The sequence below is a fragment of the Ischnura elegans genome, chromosome 6 (assembly GCF_921293095.1).
Source record: "Ischnura elegans chromosome 6, ioIscEleg1.1, whole genome shotgun sequence".
Classification (NCBI taxonomy): domain Eukaryota; kingdom Metazoa; phylum Arthropoda; class Insecta; order Odonata; family Coenagrionidae; genus Ischnura; species Ischnura elegans.
Window position 1 is genome coordinate 78,927,822 of NC_060251.1, and position 22,328 is coordinate 78,950,149.

General features: G+C 38.0%; 1 protein-coding gene across 3 annotated transcripts in view; it reads right to left on the minus strand.

Moving 5' to 3' along the window:
• Positions 1-21,478, minus strand: part of LOC124161041 (zinc finger protein DZIP1-like) — a 33,888-nt gene extending 12,410 nt beyond the window's left edge. Inside the window, exons 1-8 of one of the 3 annotated variants that reach the window (XM_046537191.1) lie at positions 20,362-21,478; positions 19,989-20,224; positions 19,765-19,902; positions 16,525-16,755; positions 14,019-14,141; positions 8,745-8,894; positions 7,215-7,337; positions 5,001-5,151 (exon numbers count right to left, since the gene is read on the minus strand). In XM_046537191.1, coding sequence (XP_046393147.1) covers positions 5,001-5,151; positions 7,215-7,337; positions 8,745-8,894; positions 14,019-14,141; positions 16,525-16,755; positions 19,765-19,902; positions 19,989-20,224; positions 20,362-20,473 — 1,264 coding nt within the window. In that variant the 5' untranslated portion in view covers positions 20,474-21,478. The remainder of the gene's footprint in view (positions 1-5,000; positions 5,152-7,214; positions 7,338-8,744; positions 8,895-14,018; positions 14,142-16,524; positions 16,756-19,764; positions 19,903-19,988; positions 20,225-20,361) is intronic. The other 2 variants (XM_046537192.1, XM_046537193.1) reach the window with 2 other exon arrangements.
• Between the last annotated feature and the right edge of the window lie 850 nt (positions 21,479-22,328).

The following is a 22,328-nucleotide window of genomic DNA, read 5'->3' on the forward strand; positions in this document are numbered from 1 at the left end:
AATTCTAAATTATTCCCGGTAGGGCTACCCATGCCAGATAGGTCGAAGGGTAGGAGCCAGACGAAAGGTGGTCCACGTGATGGTGTCACGTGAAAAACACTGTTGGAATGGAAGTGGGAAACCCTACCAACTATCTCTTCCCTGAAAACATGGAGAACAACCAAATGAGCCTCGGAATCTCATCGCCCGGGACCCGTCCGCAAAGGGCGGGTGTCGGGCACGGCAGCGAGGTCGGCAAGGTCCTCGGGGTCGCCAACATGCGAAATCCTTGCAGAGACTTATCATCAGCAGCATCAATGAAGAAAGAAGGTAAGAAGACCAAGAAGATGGAGAAGAAGAAGCCGGCTATAAATGTAGGGACGTGGAATGTGAGGACAATGATGAGGGCGGGGAAGTTAGAAAATATCAAACGGGAAATGGATAAAGGGAGGATAGATATCTTAGGATTACGCGAGGTGAGGTGGAGGGATGGGGGGGACTATTGGAGTGATGGGTATAAAGTTATATATAGTGGTGGGGAGGAAAGCCAGCGAGGGGTAGCTTTAGTATTAAACGGGAAGATGGGTAAGCGTGTGGTAGGCATAGACCAGGTAAGCGATAGGATTCTGGTGGTAGAAATTGAGGCGCGGCCCACAAACCTTGTGGTGATCCAAGTTTACATGCCCACTAGCAATCATAGGGAGGAAGAAGTAGATGAGGTGTATGAACAGCTCGAGGAAATAATTAGAGACACGCCGGGTAAGAAAAATCTGGTAGTGATGGGCGACTGGAACGCCTCAGTCGGGGAAGGTAGGGATGGAAACGAAATAGGAGATTTTGGTCTAGGAATACGGAACGACAGGGGAGAGAAAGCAGCAGAATTTTGTAGGAGAAACAAATTATTCATCACAAACACGTGGTTCAATCATCATAAAGGGCGAAGGTACACATGGAAAAGTCCAGGGGATGTGGGGAGATTTCAAATAGACTACATTATGGTAAGACAGAGGTTTAGGAATAGTGTGAAAAACTCGCGCAGCTTCCCTGCAGCGGATGCGGATTCGGACCACAATCTAGTGCTCATGAAATGCAACGTAAGATTCAAAAGACTTATAAGAGTTAGGAAGACGAAGAAATGGAACGTAGAAGCCCTGAAAGGGAGTATGAGGAGAGAATACCAGGAGCTAGTGGACATTAGTATGCGGGACATTGACAGCACCAAGACTGTTGAGGAAAGATGGGATAATATTAAAACGGGAATAGTCAAAGCGGCGGAGAAGTCAATTGGTTACGCTGACAGTAGAAGGATAAAGAAGCCGTGGATAACGGAGAACATGATAAGGGAAATGGAGGAGAGGGGGAAGTGGAAGAACGTGGACACAGAACATGGCAAAAGAATGTATAGGGAACTGAATAATCGATTACGACGTGAAACAAAGAGAGCAAGGGAGGCTTGGTGGAAAAGACAGTGTGAGGAAATGGAAAAGTTCCAGAAGGATGGAGAAGTAGGTGCGTTGTACGCCAAAGTGAAGTCGCTATCCGGCAGCAAAAGAGGACAAGCCATGGCTAAAATTAAGGCTAAAGATGGGAGGATACTAACCAAGCGAGAAGAGGTACAGAGTAGATGGAAGGAATACATGGAGGACCTGTATGACGGAATGAACAGACCAGAGAGATTGACTCTAGAGCAGGAAAGTGCAGTGGAGGAGGATAATCTTGGGCCGGAGATATTAGATTCGGAAATAGAGAGAGCACTCCGTGATATGAAGGCTAGGAAAGCAGTAGGCGTGGACAATATACCGTGTGAGCTTCTGAAGAATCTAGGGAAGGAAGGTAAGAAAGGTTTTTCGAACTAGTGCGCAGGATCTATGAGGAGGGATGTTGGCCGGAGGATTTCGTGAAGACGGTTTTAATTCCGCTTCCGAAAAAGAAGAAAGCTGTGGAATGCGGAGATTATAGGACTATCAGCTTAATATCGCATGCGGCGAAAGTGGTGCTGAGGATATTGAACAGACGAATGGAGGTGAGGGCAAACGAGTATTTGGGTGAAGATCAATTTGGTTTTAGAAAAGGGAAGTCAACTCGTGATGCAATAGCAATAATGAGGTCCCTCGTCGAGAGGAACCTAGAATATGACCAGGACGTATATGCGTGTTTCGTGGATTTTGAAAAAGTGTTTGATAGGGTGAACTGGGTAAAGTTGATGGATATTCTGAAGAGAATAGGTGTAGATTGGAGGGATAGACGACTGATTCGTAATCTTTATATGGCCCAGACGGCACAAGTGAGGGTAGCGGACGGAGAATCTGGGTGGGCAAGCATTGGCCGAGGTGTGAGGCAAGGCTGTCCTCTATCGCCGCTGCTCTTTAACGTGTACGCTGAGGAGATGGTAAGGGAAGCGTGGGATGAGTTAGAAGCTGGGATAAAAGTGGGAGGAATGATGTTCAAATCAGTGAGATTCGCAGATGACCAGGCGTTGATCAGCCAGTCAGCAAGGGGGCTTCAGGCTCTAGTGGATGCGTTATACGAACGTTGCGAGGAGTATGGGATGAGGATTAATCACAAGAAAACTAAGGTTATGCGGTTTTGTAAAGCATCACGAGCGAGGAATGTGAGACTCAAGATAAAGGTGGGTGGTGAAAAACTTGAGCAGGTTGAACAATTCAACTATTTAGGCAGTACCTTAGAGGAAAACGGATACAGTAGTAAGGAAATCAGGAAGAGAATAGCATTAGCGAAGGAGGCGTTCATGAACAGGAAGGAGCTTCTGAGAGGATCGTTGTGTAAGAGTTTAAAGAAAAGGTTAGTGAAGAGTTTGATTTGGAGCGTAGCTCTCTACGGTGCGGAAACGTGGACACTGAAGAAAGAAGACGAGAGAAGATTGGAGGCATTCGAGATGTGGGTATGGAGAAGAATGGAGAGGGTGAAATGGACGGAGAGGAAAAGGAACGACGAAGTGCTGGATATGGTTGGCGAGGAGAGGCAGCTTTTAGATGAGATACGCAGGAGACAGAAGGTATGGATGGAGTTAGTGCTTAGCGGGGAGGGGATGTTGAAAATGGTGTTAGAGGGTAAAATGTTAGGTAAACGAGGAAGGGGAAGGAAAAGAATAGGATTTTTAGATAGATTGAAGGAGAGTAGGCCTTACAGTGAATTAAAGAAGGCAGTGCTGGAAGGAAAAGGAGATACTCCATGAAAACCTACCTTAATCGGTAGAATACTATAATAAATAAATAAATAAATAACTGTTTTAAGTGCCTCCCTTACAAGTAGTCTGCAGGTAGAGCAGGCCTGGAACTGGGGTGGGGCATGGGGTGCATGTGCCCCGGGCAGCAGATTTCAGGGGGCGGCAAAATTTGAAAAGTTAAATTAAAAAATAAATATAATTGTAGAGTGTTGACACAAGCATTTTTAAATGAAAGTGGAATTTATGCATTAATATGTGTAAGTGTATTAATATAAGTGTTATTAACAAGTGCTTTTCGTAATAAAAACTTCTTAATATCATACATACAGAGTGCAATTTCAACTACAGCAAAAAATAGCTTATGGCTCATTATTATATTTCAGTGGTGAGGAGGGTGAGGGAGGGAGGGGGACGGCAAACTGATCTTTACCCCCCTGATAAATCTGTCAGCCTCCGTGGCAGCGAGGATAAGTTCTCGCCTGCCATACCGAAGGTCGCAGGTTCGAGTCCCGCCTGGATAGGTTGCCCCTTCCAGGACATGGCTGTGTGTGATCGTCTGTTGTTGATTGTTAAAACTCAGGATGTAAAGGCATCATTGCACTGTTTTCCGGGGTAATTGAGATAAATAAATAAAAACAGTCCCAGTCATGGCACAGAGGTAAAATAAGTAGAAATGCCAGACATTGAAACATACCATTAGGAATAAATAAATATTGATTTTTCTGAAAATCTCTGAAATTTTACATATAAGTAATTAGCTTTAAAAAATATAAATTAGGTGTCCAACAATCACCTCGGAGAACATAATCTTACCTTATCTCATTTTATTTTAAAGCATGCGTGAAATTTATCTAAAATCACATAAAATGAATCTATAACAAGTGTAGCATATGTTTTTAAAAAAAACACCACATGGAAATCATGTGTTGCAAGAAAGCAAACCACCACATAACACATGCAAGCATACTAACCAATATACAAACCCGCTCTCAGGTTGGAATTCATATTTCTAACACAGTTTCAGCACAGCTGGTGAAAATAGGTATTGCTGTCTTCTAACAAATGAAATTTGATCAGATATGTACCACTTTCATTTTTCTTGGATACATAATTTAGCCACTTAAAATAAAGTTATTCAAAGTTCTTTTGTCAGCATGAATATTTTAGAGGAATACTAAATGAGGGTATATAAATATGTACAAATGAAGAACTTGATGAGGTGCTCTCTTTCCTCCAATGCCTTAATTATGTGACAATAATTTTTAGTTCATGATTATGTCAAAGAAGTTTCACATACTAAAAAAATATTTAAAAATAATGTGCTAACCTTTACTGTGAGCTCAAATACAATACCAAGAGCTGTATAAAATTGTCACTAAAACCTAACCAAAGTAAAGAAATGTTAGTGTCCCTTTCGTTGATTTCTATATCAATACTTCCTTTACATCCAAAAATTTGTTTCTTCGGCAATGAAACCTACAAAGCATCCACATTAAAGTATGTATAATTATAATTTATAGTCAGTACATTATCATTGCATGATGCTTCATACCCAAGACTCATCAGAGTTTTGAGAAAGCCCACACAAAATGAGATCACCACAGATTTCACAGAAATTACATTGATGACTAAGGATATCAACCAAATTTCTTTTTCCAGCTCTTAATTAAATATCAAAATCTCAACCTTAACTATGAAATAGATTTGAAAACAAGTTTTCATTTCATGCCAAAATAAAAGCATGGAAAGAGAATTGAGAAGTACCAAAGGAGTATCGTTCCTCAAGATCTATAAAATATTTACTTAAGACAAGTCACATACTATAGCAACCAACCTCTCTCTTTCCAGAAGGAGATCTCTTTTCTAAGGGCCTCTATTTGCTGGAGGTAGTTGTCTTCCATTGCCTTGTGACGCCCTCGCCAGGCACGCTCCTGAGCTTCTAGCCTCCCATCATCTTCTTTAGCGGCAACTTCCATAGCATTTGACTACAATTCAGATGAGATAATGGTGCATATATGATATTCACGGATATGATCCAAACAATTACACTATATACTACCTAAAAACTTAAAAAGATATATGTAACATTACAACCATATGCATTTTAACTGGAATGTTAAAAGATGCAACAGCATATATATCTTGCCATTTGAAGGTAACATTTTTTTTGCCCAATAAAAACAGATACGTAATTAAATTTTACGACATCCATCACATACTAAGACAAGATGAATTACAATTAAGATAAAATGAAAATCAACCCAATAACATAAGTACAATGCAGCAGACAGATTGTTAGATTATTGAAAAATTGCCCACCAAGAGCTAACATACCACTTTGATGGAAGCCACTCTCAGAATTTAAAATAAACTGTTATCTTCAAGAATTCACTCAGACAATTGTCAGCTAGTGAAAAAGCACACATAAGCAAATTATTGAGAGTAGCCTAAAGAAGAAGACCCAAGATACACATTACGTCAAAGTACTGAAATACGAAGAAATTACACACTTCTAATATTTACTTATTGACAATTTCTTTCACCAAGCTCCTTAATTCCTCGAAATTCCTCAACATAGGAAAAAGTCACACACATCTATTCTCATGATAATGAAAAGTACACCCACCAGAAATTTGAAACCAAGACCTCTAAGTTAGCAGAGGAGGACCCGGCCAGAACCAAGGCCAGCATGCATGAAGTAATGTGTATTTGAGACACAATTTCTCCTAATTGAAATGAGAAAAATAAGTATACTCTCACAGTAGCACTTTAAAGATTAAAACCATGGATTCCCTACTGAATGGGATATAACTATCCATGGAATCTAAGGATGGGCTACAGTGATTTTTCTATCAAATAAATCAGCAGCCATCAATGTTGTCACCAAAAATTATTAGTGTTACATTCATCACATACTACATCTCCCATCATAATTTCATCCTACAGCCATGCATGGAAAGGACTTACTCAAATAGAGAAAAAGAGAATGCATAAGAGATAAATAATTCTTCTGAGCATTCCAAAACCTTGGTATTTAAAAATAATAATTAGATGATGAAAAAGTAACGATCTATTAACAGGGATTTTTTAAGCATACAGAATTTTCATAAAAAGAAATATAATGAACTTAAAAGCTTCTGGCTTATGGACGAGAGTATTAATTGACACAATTGCCCTCTTAGATTAGCAAAAACAATTTGGCTCAAATGAATAATTCTATAAGCTAGCTCATTTCAAATTAACAGGAAAAAAATTTGATCATTTTATTTACAGGAAACAACATAAATCCCTTGAGCACAAAAAACCTTATTTATTTGATCAGTGAGCAAAGATTTCTCGTAAATATATTTAGAAAGAGCTCTTGTAATGTCCTTCACTATATAATAGCATCTATTTATGTCAATTCCAAAATATTTGATTCAAGCATTTTCATCAAAGTAGAAAAAACAATATCATTTTACCGCTGACTGGTTAAAATGTATACATACATACGTATTTGGAGACCACATAGTTGGAACTTGCCTTACTGGTAGCAATACTGGGTTTAAATTATGTTCAACTGAATTTTTGTAGGTAACAAAATACTACCATATTTGCCCATAGAAGCCACACACATTTTTTCTGGAAATGTGTGTGAAAAAATGGGGGTCCGCGGCTTACATGAATACTCCAAATTTTAATGTAAGCCACCTTACATTTTCCCTGAAATTCTTATCATTTATTTCTCCAGAGTTTAGCATTGAAAGTAGGAAACCTTTGCAGGAATTACATTTCTAACATTATTTAACCTTATTAATCATGGAAACGTTATCGATTTAGCAACAAATCACAAGTTCCTATATTAGACTGCACCTAAAAAGCTTTAGGAAGTTTTTTTTTCCCCTCGCGAGGGCACGGCTTTCACAAGTAAATACGGTAACTTGTTCCATCACAACTAAAAGTGATATTGTGACTTCAATTCCAACACAGGTTGCAGTGTAGAGAAAAGATAAAATCAATTATGAAATAAAATTAGCGGTAAGTAAAGATGACTTATTCTCCAACTAACCTTCATTTGTTCATCATCTTCATGTAACGGCTGAGGGTGTGCCATTGGAGATGTTCCGGCACTGACCATGGTTTTCCTTTGGACATTATTCTTAGCCAATTCATTAGGGTCATTCTTCAGCTCCTACAAATACAATGAGTAGCAGCATTCTCTTAGATATTCTACCACAAAAAGACGTAAGAATGGAAGAGAGACAACTCTACAGCATTTTCAGACTCCTTTGATCCTACAAGTTTTGTAAGCATGAGGCATGGTTAAAGAAAATTAAAAGGTAAATTGCAACACGACATAGTCACATAATGCCTGTAATTTGAGCAGATTACAGCAAATATCAGGATTACAAGATCCCTTAAAAGAAAAGTTTCTCAAACAGTAAGAAGTCATCGGAACGGCCAGGTAGAGTTTAAATTGTACAAATCACCAACAACCATACCGACAGGCAAGCGGTACCTTTTCAAAACTCCTTACCCAGAACTAAATTACTGATGACCAAATGAAAAAGTCATGTATTAAAAAAAACACTAAAATTTTATCAAGGCTCACATTTTACCCTTCTTGCTACTGATCATTTACAAATTTTCATTGGTTCTAAAGGTCGTTTTACACGGGGCACGTATTGTGCAAACTGACGTGCATATGAAGGCACAATAAAAATTGGGTCGCATAAAGCAGTGAATGGCTAGAACACATGTGATAATGTGTGGAAAAGAGATGGCAAAATAGCCCCGGCTCTAATTCCAATCGCACATTCTTGCAATTTCAACGTGTTTTCAGTGCTACCTTACGCAATGATGTGACATGTGTAAAACAGCCTTTTAAATCAACTAGCCTATTTAGTGGTTCTTAGGACCACTACCTGATTTGGAATGTCTGGATCTGGAGAGTCTGATCTGGAGTTTGCCCATGACAGAGCAGAAACAGGAAATATGAGAAAGGAGGTCAAGAAGAGACAATTAGAAGTGTTTAGTGATTGTGGAGGAAAATGGAGAGGGTGATGTGGATGGATATGAAGAGGAATGACTAAGTGCTAAATATCGTAGGCAAGGAGAGAACGATTTTAGATGAGATACAGATAATCCTGAGGGTTTGATTTTGACAGAGGGAGGTTTTGAGGACAAATATCATAACATGCCATTCAATGTAATCTGATACATTTTGACATGATATAATTATGCAATTTTTTATCTAACTGGATAAGAGGATAGTTATTTTCCCAACATTATTTATCATAATCACAAATTTCACTTTTAATACTTAAAAATTTTATATTTACTTCCAAATTTAATTTTCAATATTGCACAGGTCTAGCAGTCTGAATTTAGTAGGAAAGGAAACTTCTAATAGTAAATTCAACACTGCAATATGAACCATGCAACATAATGAGTACTAGATAATGAGTCTCAATGCAGAAAATGCAATTTCAAAAATGGGTTACCAAAGAATAAAATAAAGCCTTAAAGCATTGGAAATCAAAATTCTGCCAGATGTAGCTTACACATATATCTATCAAAGTAAGCAAGGAATACACACTTGATAAAGGTAGTCTTCCATGTTTCCCTCTTCTTTTGCCATATCTTCTAGGATTTTGCTATCATTTGAATCCTTTTCAACTATTTCCCCAATACTTTTTTGATTACCAAGACTATAAGAGCCCATAACTGCTGCTCTCATGTTTACTTTCTGTAATAGCAATGATAATCACAGGCTTTATTCATCACGGGAGTAACACATGCTTCTCTTGATATCAAAAGTGGGAACAAATTATGGACACACACAATGACAACCCCTAAATAATTACAAAAGGCACAAAATAGAAATTTATCACAGTAAATTCAAGGTAAAAAAATAATCTACCGAAAAGCGGGGGTTTGAAATTAGATGGTCTCCAGCATTCTTTTTAAGCTGAAGTATGTACAGGATAATTTATTAAAAAATTAGGCAAAACATTGTCTGACAGATTGAAGGCAGCGGCGCAGTGAGGGAGGTTTGGGGGATAAAGCTTAGAGAACTTTTTAGGTTAAATCCATTTTACTTAATTGGATTGATATTGCTAATAGAGTAGTGTAAGGATTAATAAAATATCACTCAGAAAGTCGCAAAACTCACCATTTTGAACCATTCATCTTAAAATTCTGCAATTTATTAATCTCGCACATACCGCTTATCCTGGTGGGTATTCCATACCCCCACACACCCCGGTATTTAGTTGCACCTAAACCCCCCCAGCCCTAATTCCTAGCTGCGCCCCTGATTGAAGGTATATATGCAATGAGTAATACCAATACGTATACTATTCTTTTTCCTGGCACTGTAGTCATATGAGACCTATGTGTAAATTTATTTGTTTCTAAGATACATATAGCGATCAGCTTAACAATAAGTGGACTGAAGTAAAAGTTTAAAGTGAGGGCTTTAATGTAAACATAAAATTGATACAAAAAGTTAACTGGTGTTTTATAAATTTTAAAACAGTAATTACTTAAAAAGACTCAAGACTGGGGTACACTCGCTAGTCTACAAGCTTGATACATACAACCTGTTACCCAATAGGTTGTGAAGTACTTCTTGCGTACTATTATCATTCTCTACATCAGTTACTTTTCAGATTCCTAGTATATAGAAAATGCTGCTAGTCATTTAAATGCACATGGATGTGATACAACTGCAACTGCAAAGTCAGCACTTTTTGTTTGTTTTCCACTCCATATGGTCATTTTATCAATAGCAATCAAAACATATTTATCCCTACATTTACCCCTTACCTTATCTCCAACTTACTTGTCCTTACTCAATTCCCAGCATGGCCATAGAACTCATCTTCACCAACTGAAATGGTCACTACACACCATTGATACCCCCAATGTTTAACCTTTTTGCAAAATGGCCACATACTAGAAAATGCTACTTCCCTCACGAATACCATAAAATATTTTTTTTATTGCCAGTACAGAGCTATCACTACGCTATACCATTTTTCCGAACTGACAGCAGCTGGGTGGAAAATAGAAACTAGCCAATGAGAAGCGCTGCCCCTTCCACCTCTCCGTTCCTCTCCATCCCCTTCCCTTTTCCCCTCAGCTCCCCTCCATCCGGCTGACCGGCGTTACCATCCTTGGGAATAACGGTACTTTTGGGGGCGGCAGAACGAGTGCTGTGCGATCTCCAAAGATTCGGCTTGGCAACACTGCTACCTGGAGAGCGATGTGCACTGCTCGGAGTTTGGAGAGAGACTGCGGGCTCTTCCTCACTTTCTCCTGTCGCTCTTCTGTGATTGGCTAGAAGAGTGGGTGGGTTTCGAGCACGCTCAAGGTCAGCCGCCGTCAGTTCAGAAAAATGGTATAGGATCCTCTCAGTTACCTGTTTACCTAACTTGGGTTCTGGCCCAGAGTGTTGTCGAACCTTTTTCTCCGGCACCGAGCCGAGATAATCTTCTCCACTTCCCCCTCAACGCATGCAAGCCATCATTGTCTACTCTTTATTCAAGCCATTATTTTCCTACAAAATTGTTGCTGCAGCAATGATATTAATTTTATCAGAAACTAATTGTTTAAGTTTTTGCAGTGCCTTAATAGCTTTTAAACAAAATTCTACCATTAATATTAAGCTCTCTACAACAAATTGCTAGGAGATACCTTTACACACAAACTATGAAAAAAATTACGATAGAGCTCAAGTTAAAATTAGTAGTTGTAGAACTTAATATAAGGAATGTACTAATGGAATACTCAATTTGCCAATAACACCATAAATTCCAAGTTTGTCATTACATTTCACCAACCAGCAACTGTCCGACCACTGATGTGAGTGGGGATAATCCTCTCCCAAAGACTGAGAAAGGGTACCTAAGGCATCCCAAGAAGAAGTCCTTTATAACACATACCTTTTAGGCCTGCTTGGGGCTAACTTAGTGGCAATGCCTTTATAACAAGTCCCACGCTCATGAAATAACGTCTACGGCATGGCAGTCGCTACGGAGTGACTGAAGACATAAGGGCTGTGTTATGCTTCCCTGTATGTATATTCCGCCCCAAGTGCCAGCCGCCTGTGTTAGGGTAAGGGAGAGGCTCAGTCACCAGTCTTTGCCTGTCTGCCGAGTGGAAAGCTCTGAAAATTTTTTTTTTGTGTTTTTCCTTTTTACTTGTTTTTGCTCTACACGGACACCATTGGAGGTGAGTTTTTACTATCTATTCAATAATAACTTTCATTTTGAAATGCGGAAAGCAGTGATATCTTCTCTCAATTGTTTTTGTAACTTTTTGCAAAATTTTTTTTTCTACAGATCTTCAACGCCAAATTAATAACAGCCATTGACAAATATAAGAAGAATATTTGATAGCAACATATATGGAACTTTCTTTATAACTTTTCACACATTGCTTAACATGTATTTATTTAATTTGTTTTACAAGATGGAATGAAATATTTATCACTTACTGCCATTTTTACTGTTAGTTCTAATTGATGCTGTAGTGACAGTTTGAAGGGCCATCTTGTTTGGCTGGTTGCATAATTTTGTACTGAAAAGGGGAGACCACGAAACTTGCTCCGCCTTTTTCAATACCGTATTTTTTATGGCCTTCGGAATGGTGAACACATCCCTGAACTAGTAGTGGTTCCGTTGAATGGGCCTTAGTTTGGCTGTAATTAATTAATTTTCATGCTGTACTTTCCACAAGCCGCGTATAGTTCCATGATATTGCTCCATTCATCAGGCGGGTCAGGTGGAGTAGTGGTAGCATTTGCGGCTACCGCCGAGGGGACCAGGGTTCAGGGCTATGTGATGGCTGTATATTTTGTTGTCTTCTTTGTGATCATACGGCGTCAACATTTTAATTAATTTTAATTGCGACAAGCATAGACATGAGACTTTTTTTATCATCATAATGGCGTCTAGGTATTTAAGCAGTGTCATTTCAAACACGGAGATACGATGACTACCCTAGCAAGAGTTGGTGTGCGCCAAAAAGTTAATTTTTTCATTGCTTATACTGATCAACTTCCATATTAAAAATGAAAACCACTCTTGCGAGAGCACATGCCATTAAAGGCTCGCGGCGATCAGCAACATGCGTACAGACATAATTACCTAATAAGAACACAAAACGATGATAAAAATGGCATTCAGAGTAGGTGGTCAGGAAACTGATGGAGAAATATTTTGATTGCACAAATGATAGATGCCACGAATAGATGAGAGCGCACGTCAAAAAAGCCACAGGTAGTGGTTCAATACAACAAATACATTAGTGGCATCGATCATTTGGATCAAATGATGTCTTATTATCCCATTGAAAGGAAATCCATCAAACGGTATAAAAAATTGGGCCTCCACCTACTGAACTTACTGCTGCTGAACAGTAACTATTTATTTATAGAAAATGTTAGGAAAATTCAACAATCAACTTTCGGCTTCAAATTAAAGAATCTCTTTTGACAATATTTTAAACTCCAACTCCTTTGGAAAGACAGCCATCATCCTAGCCCGCCTAATCCAAAATCAAGGGCTTATCTGACCATTTCCCTCAACTGTATGACAAAGATGAAAGAAAAGACGAAAGAGGAAGGGGTGCAGGGAGTGCTACAAGAAGAATGCCCGCAAGTACACATCATATTACTGCCCTACCTGCCCCGACCAGACAGGATTGTGTCTCAAACAATATTTCCAAGACTACCACAAAAATATATCGTGTCAAAAATGATGTACAGAGCAGGAAAAATTGTTTTTTATGTATTAGTTTTATATTTTTTGTAAATATGTATATATATATTTAAAAATGAAAATAATTTTATTACCAGTAGAAAATAAATGAAAGAATTCTTTATATGCAGGTCAATTTCTTTTTTTTTACAAATAATATATGCCATTAAAATAACTCTTTGTTTATTCAAATTTTCTGTTTTATTTATAGACCTATGCCATTATAACTTTACAGAGGATATCCTATCTATTAGTCGCATTATCCATAGTAGGAGCAACACTTTTGCAGGAAATATAGGTAACACCAGTAATATTTACTTTAGTGCAATGATGTTTGCAAAACTCTATCAATATGTTGCATTAACTGCCTAACAAATTAATTTTTCCTACATCATTATTTTCTTCAGAGTTTTTCACAAAATACAAGACCTGAACGGGTTTTCGTTGCAGTACTGGCAAAGAGTAAACAAATAGAGGAAAGAAATAAGTGTTTTGTGGGAAAGTATCGTACTTTTGATATGATACAAAATTTTAATTTCAAATATTTAACTAATGACATGTTACTTCTCGAAAAAAAAAGAGTGAAAACATGGCCCCAGAATAACACCTTATAAGATCACTTTGTTCAAACAAAAATTAAAAATATAAACTTTTGCCAAAACGTCAGTCGACGAGCATTTTCTCTAAAATATGGTGAGCACGGAATGTGTTCCGTTCGTTTGAGTAAAAAAATTGATGCTGTTTAGAAACGTCTGTTTGTTTGCCTGCATAGAAAAATTTATGCCTTGTTAAAATGTCGTTCATATCAAAAGGGTTAACATTCATCATAATAACCTTGGTATATGAATTTAAATTAAAGTATGTAAATAGGTAAAAATGTGCATTTCTACTACATATTTCCCTTGATTTTTTTCATTTTCTTCCCATGTGGGAGACCTCAAGGTGAACCAGATGAGAATTTTGTCACATTAAGTTTAGCACTGGTTTTCATATGCAACTCAGCTCCGAACTGAATAAACAGCAAAGCCAAAACCAATGAAATCTCTAACACTAAATAATGAAAACTTGAAATTTTTGCCAGAGACTGATGGACAGGCAATACATACCACTGAAACAGCACCATCATTACTTTTTTCTGGAGTGACAGGATTACTCCTTCTACCCTGAAAACTTTGATTTGGAGTGATGGAAAATTCAGCCTCTTTCTCAGAGATGTCTTGATGAAATGGCTGTTAAAAGATAAGAATCCAGAGATTGATGAAATGAGGAAAGAATATCCAGTAAATGCTTCTCAACACAAATCATTTAATGAATTTATGCATTCATCAATTGCCTATTGGGCTGAAAAAAATACTCTCATCATGTCATCTGCTGAAGAAACAGAAGAAATAGGGCCAGTAACATGCATACACAAGAGAAATTTCAGGTCTGAAGTATGGCTACAACTTCACATAAGTAAGGGAATAACTTGCATTTCTCTTCCCTAAAACTATTTGTTTGCTACCCAATCCATCATGAGCTTACACTCATCCATATCAGTTGTTCCTCACCATATTCAAGTGCCATTATATTTCTCAACATAAGTACATTACCATTAAAACTCAGCTATGTATTCCTTTCCATCCAAAAATAATGCATATGAAGGAAGCTCTACACCAAACAGTGATAGCTGGTGCTAGTTTGAAGTGTAGCAAAGCACTAAATATTTGAAAATAAGATTAGGAGTTAAAAAGATTCTAAATACAAATTGAGTGATCTTTCTGTACCGATCAATCGTAGATTCATTAAGTTTTTCCCCTCTGGACTAGGGGAAGCATCACAACATGAGCTGACCAGTCCTCATTCAACAAGAATTTGCTGGGATTTGGGTAAAAAATAGTTTTGCACATGTGCATGGTACGTAATTTGTGTGCCCTGCATTGGACAGCAAAACCTTTCCATGCAGTCCTATCAGAAAGAGGGTGTCAATTTTGGCCACAGGGTGACAATGGTTGTTACACATGACTTTTAGTGGCAAAAAGCATTTTTCTGGCAAGTTACTTTTTCTGTGGAACAGTCTGGTGTCTTTAGAGCTTCTTCAGAAAAAAACTAATAACTTTAGAAAATATAACAAGCATTTCTACGACCATAATTAGACATATGGATGCAATATTTCCCTTTTTTGTTTTCCATTTATGCCCTTTGACATTATTGACTACAGTTCTACATAATTTACTGCTGTGTGGGGGTGAAGAGGGGTCACTGTAGGACAGTAATGCGAGAGGGGGCAGCACTAAGCTGATTTTCTGCCTCAGCCACTACTAGTGCATATCTCTTCCACTTAAAGGTAAATGCTATGACCCTCTGAGATATTAGGTGCATTTAAGGGGAGTAATCACTCAGATAGGGTGTCCAGCCAATCAAAGCAGAAAAATTCATGCATAATTCCAGGTTTTACAGGGAAATTTGACAAAATCCCAGGTAATTACTGCGGTACATAAGAATTTTAAAACGCCCTCAACTACTTCAATACCTTTAAATAATACTATGATTATGCATTATTTTACGTTCCTAATTTTAAGACTTACACTCAGTCATAGAAATTTTACACTTAATTTATGAATATCTCTCTCAACATTCGTCACAATTTAAGGAAAATAGGGGTTGAACTCAGAAAATTTTATGAAATGAATTTGAAAAATTCGAGGTTATAGCAAAAATTCAAGAATAATTCACCCATTATTCCAGGGACTAAAAATTAACACAATTCCCAATTCTCCCTGTTTTCTGGATCACCAGACATGCTGCCTAGAGCTTTCCTTAACCTCGGGAACAGATCAAAGCATAGCACATTCCCAGCCTCCCTGAATGGAAAAAGTTGAGTGGGCACTCCAAAGGGCACATCCAAGATATTTTTTCTGGGAGGGGTGCAGGGGTCCGACACGCAAATGGTCATCTCATATTTGAGATTAACCCAGGAGAGGGCGTATGGCAAAATGTAACAGTAGAAGGCGTTTGGGGTGTCATCGAAACCCCAAGGAAAAAATTTTTTTTCTCTTTCCTTGGAATGAAATAATAGCTGTGCTGTGCTCTTTTTTAAAATAGGTCCACCGAATTAAATTGATGTTAATAATTATCCTTATTAAATATAGAATAACCATGGGGTGATATACACCCCAAGCCCTTTCCCAGGTTAAAAACAACATACGACAATTACTGTACAAAATATTCCCTTTATTTTAATATAAAAGTTATTAACATGGAACTAAATGACTGAAGATCTGTAATAAAGAAAACAAAATGAAATTAATGATCACCAAATTTAAAATCTTGTCCATTGTTTGAGCATCTGGGGGGGCACGCGCCCCCATGCCCCTTCCCTAAATCCCCCTATGGGCACTACGCATGGGAATTTTGAGTCATCCAGTAACACATCATTTGCCACCCAGAACTATTATTTGAGCGCCCAAAAATCAGTGATGAGTGCTCAGGCAAGTAACGACTGAAAAGATGCTCCACGAAATGACATAGAACTCACACAGAGCTGCTATGTTGTGGTCACATTCAGGCAGAAATTCTACAACTGTTGTAGCAGAACTCTTGAGTGCTCAGAAAACATAACAGCAAACCAACCTGTGAACTGTAGGATTGATTAACTTTCTTCCTCAACCATTCCAATTCCTTCCAAATCTTTTCTGCCTCCCCTTCTGAGATCTTATTACTCTTCTCGGGTGATTTGGATGAAAAATTTGCAGCAGTATTTGCAACTCGAACGGATGATGGATGATCACTTTGGGAATGTCTTCTTTGATGATGAGCATAGAGATAACATCCATTGAGAAATATTTTCCCACACAGCATACACTGAAAGAAAGGTTTTGCAGAAAGTAAATTACTTCATAAATGACTTGTACCAGCTCTTAGTATTTGGTTGGTTCTTTAGATTCTACCATGTTAACAGCAGAGATAAATATGAAAAAAAAACTTGAATAAAGTTAGAATAGCATTCAAAAGTTTGGAGTTTTCAAAATTTTTTATAGTTGTTATTTTTCCTAGCAAGAAAGACAAAAACTAGATCATTAACCTTTCACCACTACCTTATGCAAGTATACAGAGAAAATTAAATATACAGATTGGAGAAAAATTGTGCCATAAAATTTTAACTCTGGATAGTTGATGCCAGTAAACACTGAAATTACTAATGACATTTAGGTTGCAAACAATTTTTTAACTACATAAGCCAGTGGCACAGCGAGAGGAGGTTATGGGGGTTAAATAAATTGAATGAAATCAATCTGAATTGGGCAGCGTTTGAACCTTGTATTTTATCAGGTACTTGTGGACTCGTAGAGCATTGTGGCAAAGAATTTTGTTGAGATGGAGAGCATGTTGAAGGGTGTGCTCAATAGTTTCTTTATGTCTGTCTGCTATGATCCTGTATCGATTGTTTGATACTATCGATTGTATTGGATGTTTGTCGATTGTGTGCGCGCGCACTTCCGGTGCACGCTAGTGGTCTCTCTGTGTGTTCGCGCCTAATGTACCATTGAGTTATATCCGTTTATATCCGAACATATCTTGTTGAACTAACGCTGTGTGAATCTTATTACCACTGCCATAACTCCCTATAACAGAGCAGAGTCACTGTAAGCCTCATGAATCATTTTGCTCATCTCCTCAAGAGATGTTTTCAGTTTAGCACAAAACTTTAATTTTGCTCGATTGTTGGTTCCATTTTTTCGTGACACTGTCAGCACACAGAGGTTTACAATAAATGACGTTCTGCTGCTTCTACAGCTTGGACAGCATTGAAACTAGTTTTGTTGTAAAGCATTGCATTGACCTCACCTACTCCAAGTAGTTTGATCCAACATCAACCAATAGGAGGGGCACAGGAAATTCAATAGGGTAGTTTCCTTCATCAAAGAAAACGAAAGGCATTGATTGCGATTCGTTACCCACCATTAGTGTATTCATAATACACAAATTATTTCATTTTAGAAATATCAGTTTAGACGCATGGCAATGGTCCATTTTTATCCTTATTTGAAAAGGGCCAGATTGGCGCCCATGCGATGCCACTCCACGTGACGTCACAGGGACCTAGTTTCTATACGAATAGATAGGAGTTTTACATCGACTGAGGTTACCAATTTATGCATGAGGCGCAGAGCTCAGGGAAACATGTCTTAATAATCACTTATTAAAACTGGCTAAGGTCGGAAAGTTTTCTTCGTTTGATAAGGTATTAATAATCCTTATTTAAGCCAAGCGCTACCAGCCAGCATGGTACTCAGCTACCCGCTAGCAGCCTGCGTCGTATCAGCGCTAAGCCTCGCCTCAAGGTCACCTCACAGGGCGGCAGCGGGAACCAGAAATACGTCACACGGAGAGATTTCCCGGCATTCATACTTAGCCGTCGCGTTTTCGCGCGCTTGAAAATTTTCACTTTTCATTTAATCGCAAAAAATAGATATCGTCATTTAAAAATCTAAAAGCGTGAAATACGTACTCCAGGAGTAATAATCTTTCGATTAAAGCCATAAAAAAATAATAGGAAACCACCCTATTGCATTACTTTCGGAGCACACCCTGCAAACATCATTGGTAATTTTGCCTCACACGGCCATTAGCTATCCTGGGTAAAATTTTGTGAGTTTTTCTCTACCCTGTATAAACTCATCAAAACACAGCAATATCAACATCTATTAAAGGATGTATTATGCACTTCTTTTGGATATAAATCTTCCACTTAGCATTTATCATGAGTCAACATTTTCCATAGCAATCACCTATTATGCAACCTTTGATTTCAATCAGGCCACTATACGGATGCATTTCTTCCTTCAAACTTGTGATGGGGAAGAAAAGCTTAGGTAAGAACAGAAATTTCTATTGGGATGTAGAGATATGTTTCATTTCCAGAAAATTTTGATAAACACAAAGAATGTAAAGGGAAGAACAAAACTATCAGGCCCTAATATTTTAGGAAACTCACACTTAGCAAAAAAGCTCATGCAAAAAAGAGGGAGAAATAAAAAAAACTACACAAGACTAATTTATTCTCATCATCTACTGTACTGATGAAGCCAGTAGGTAACAATAGATTTCTGCCCACAACACTTAACAATCTATTTCCTATGGTGTGCTAGCTTTTTCAGGGCAGACTGTCACAAGGACATATGGATTTGGGCGAGTGAAAATGCAAAGAAAACCATCACGCTCAAGGGCATGGGTACATGATTCATCAATCCATACAAGTTGATGTTTAAACGAATGAATGATTTTGGTGGACCAGAGCAGAGTATGTACAAATGCATGAAACACATTGGAGCAGGTTCAATTTTCTGTTCATGCATTTGTACAAGTTGGCATTTTGACTTTCATTTCAGCTTTCATGTATTTAGACATTGACTCATACATGTTAACGTACTGTGTAACCAGGCCTTTCGGAGAAGTAAAGTAATAACTATAGGATGAAGGCTGTGGATGGTGGTCAAAGACAACTAGACTACAACGTGGTATTTGAGATAAAGGTACAATAGAACTTGCAGAAAAAATGCATCCTTGGTGCATAAATGATTGCATTTGAAAAAACAATATTCTCTTGGTGTTCAGCATGTGAACTCAAAAAATTGGTTGTTCATGAAGACACAAGAAAATCTGAGGGTGACAAGATCAATCGCTCTCAATTAGCATACAGACATAAAGCTAACATACTGTTCACGTAGACTGGATCAAATAGGCATACCTCAGGGGGGATTCCAACCCAAGAGAGGTACCTCTCTGCACATCTCGCATATCTGACTGACAAACTTGGGAAGAATTACTTAAGAGATCTACCCGACACAATTACAGAAAAGGAGTTCTTACCCTGAATACATTACTTGAATCATTCCCAACAAAAACAATGTGTGAATCTTTCTTCGTTTCATTTAAATTGAAAGAGCTTGATGTGCCATTCAAATCAGTGCTTCTTTCCTGTCTTCCTTTAACTGATTTTCCCAGCTCCTAAAAAAATCAATTACCATATGAATTGTCAAATTTACCAATTTTATATTAGTAAAAAATGAATACCACATAAAAGAAATCCTTACTTGTCTCAGGAATAGTCTCTCATCGAACAGCTGCTTCGATCGTTTTTGAAAATAAAGTAGAACATGTAGCAGGTATTCGATCGTTAGTTGGGAGAGTCGAAAAAGCTTTACAAAACGAGGATCCAACACCTCTGGTGACACTGCCGAATCCAAATCATAATGTATTATATTCCATACGTTTTCCTTTAGGGATTGAAAGTCCTTTTCATTGATAATCTTTTTTATGTCCGCTGAAACTAAATGCGTAATGATCAACAATAGGATCTGGACACTTTGAAAATTCATACAGAGATTTCCCAACAGAATTAAAATCCAACAAAAAAATCACGAGAAGGGTGTTATAAATCTATTCAAGTCATTTTAAAATAATTACCAACTTTGATCCAATTGATTTCACGTCTTCGACAAGTGAAATTCAAATCTTTACCTACGTCCGGGATATTGAAAGCGGACTGAATCCGCGACTCCAACTCTTTTTCCAGCATTTTGCTGAATAATCTACTTAAATTACTATTTTATACATAAATAAGAGTCAAAACGAGACAATAAACATCTTCACAAACACATAGAGAGGATAAAATAAATCGAACACCTACAGTGTTTACAAATTTTCTTTCATTTTCAAAATTCGAAGTTCGATGGTTGATGTCGACCTTTGAAATCGATCGACCAAGAGTCGAAAGTCGAATCAAGCAACTCATTGAGTTGCGAACGTTTGAAATCTATGTTTGAAATGGACACTATATAATATTTCAAAATTAGTTCTCTTTTGGTGGTTATGCTAAATGTCAACATGTATATTTGATTTTTACACTTATTTGTGGTATTTTTACCAGAAAAATGTCTTCAAATTTCCAGGTACTTCCGGCAAAGTGGTATTTTCTTAAACGCCAGGCCTTTTACAGTGCCCGTTTCTTTTTTAGCATAGAAGTCTAGAAGTGGCCTCAACAACTTTTGTAATAGTACACGAAGCACTACCAAATTAAATTTAGGAAAAATGAAAGTCAGTAATTGCTCTGTAAGTAGCTGGCGATGCAGAAACAGTATTGCCCGAATAGAACATTTTGCAGCCTAGTCCAAGAAATGTATAAACTATTTTCTAGGAAAACGAAGGCCACCCACATCCAAATTCTTGACTAATAACAGTTAGGCAGCAATTTTTTGACATCCGGCGAGAGGTTCCAGCAGTAGCGGATACAGAAAAAACTCAAGGGAGGGGGGGCAAAATATTTCTTGAGAACTTTTATCGGAATGAAAAATAAGTCTTGTGCAAAGTTTGAGAAAGTTTCACTTAAGCTGATTGTACACATACACCTGTATACCAGATAATACTATCTTATGATATAAAAAAGTTGCAATTGTGGTTCTGCTACGTTAGGCAATGCAGGTAGCCCCGTAAGGGAGGGGCGCGCGTCCCCCATATGTATCCGCCACTGGGTTCCAGAAGTTCCAGACACCGCATACATGGGCGTCTCCAGCGAGGGGCAGGATGGGCAGCTGCCCCCCTAGAAGCAAATATTGCAAATGTCTTTAAGGGAAATAATATTTTTTACACGCAAATAATTTTAAACACTAATATAGAGCTGTTACAGTTTCCTTAAAAATTTTATTTCATTCACCTTTTCCATGTTTTAATCTTACCTACAAATTGAAAAACCATGGCTTGCCCCCACCCCTAATTTTGATCCTGGGTACGCCCTTGACCGCATACATTCAGTTCTCTCCTCTGCGATGCAGGCAAAGTAAGCCGCCACGAAAGCCACTGCAGCTTCACTCACAGTGACCACGACGGCTTATGAAATACACATTTTTTAAATATATAAGCGATGGTTACTTGGTGAAATTTGTCAATAATAATTAATTAGGTATCAAATAATTAATCAGTCAACAAACACCTTTTTAGTAACCTTACCTGGAATATGCCTATTTAATATCTCGAGAATATCTTTCGGTAGCGTTGCAGGATATTTATCCCCCTTAGGAATGTCGTTGACCTTCCTGATAGGCATAAGTCATTTTTGTTTCTGGACAGCTTCTATCCTTCCTCGGCAAACAGTTCCGGATCAACATAGGCATCAGATGATGCGGATATCAAACTGGTCACCAGAGTACACTCGATGGTAAATATTGATGCCCTAGCATCGATTGTATCATTATACCCTCCCATTTGTCGCAGGTGCGAGAAGAGGGACTCAATTGGATCACTATTAAATTTACTAGTTAAAATGTTATGAGATCCAATGCCTATTAAATATTTTATGCAGTGAACCGTCGATAACGTTGTTAATGCTAGTGCATTGTAGGTTTTCTCGGTTAGCCTATTCCCCGCTTGACCACTCT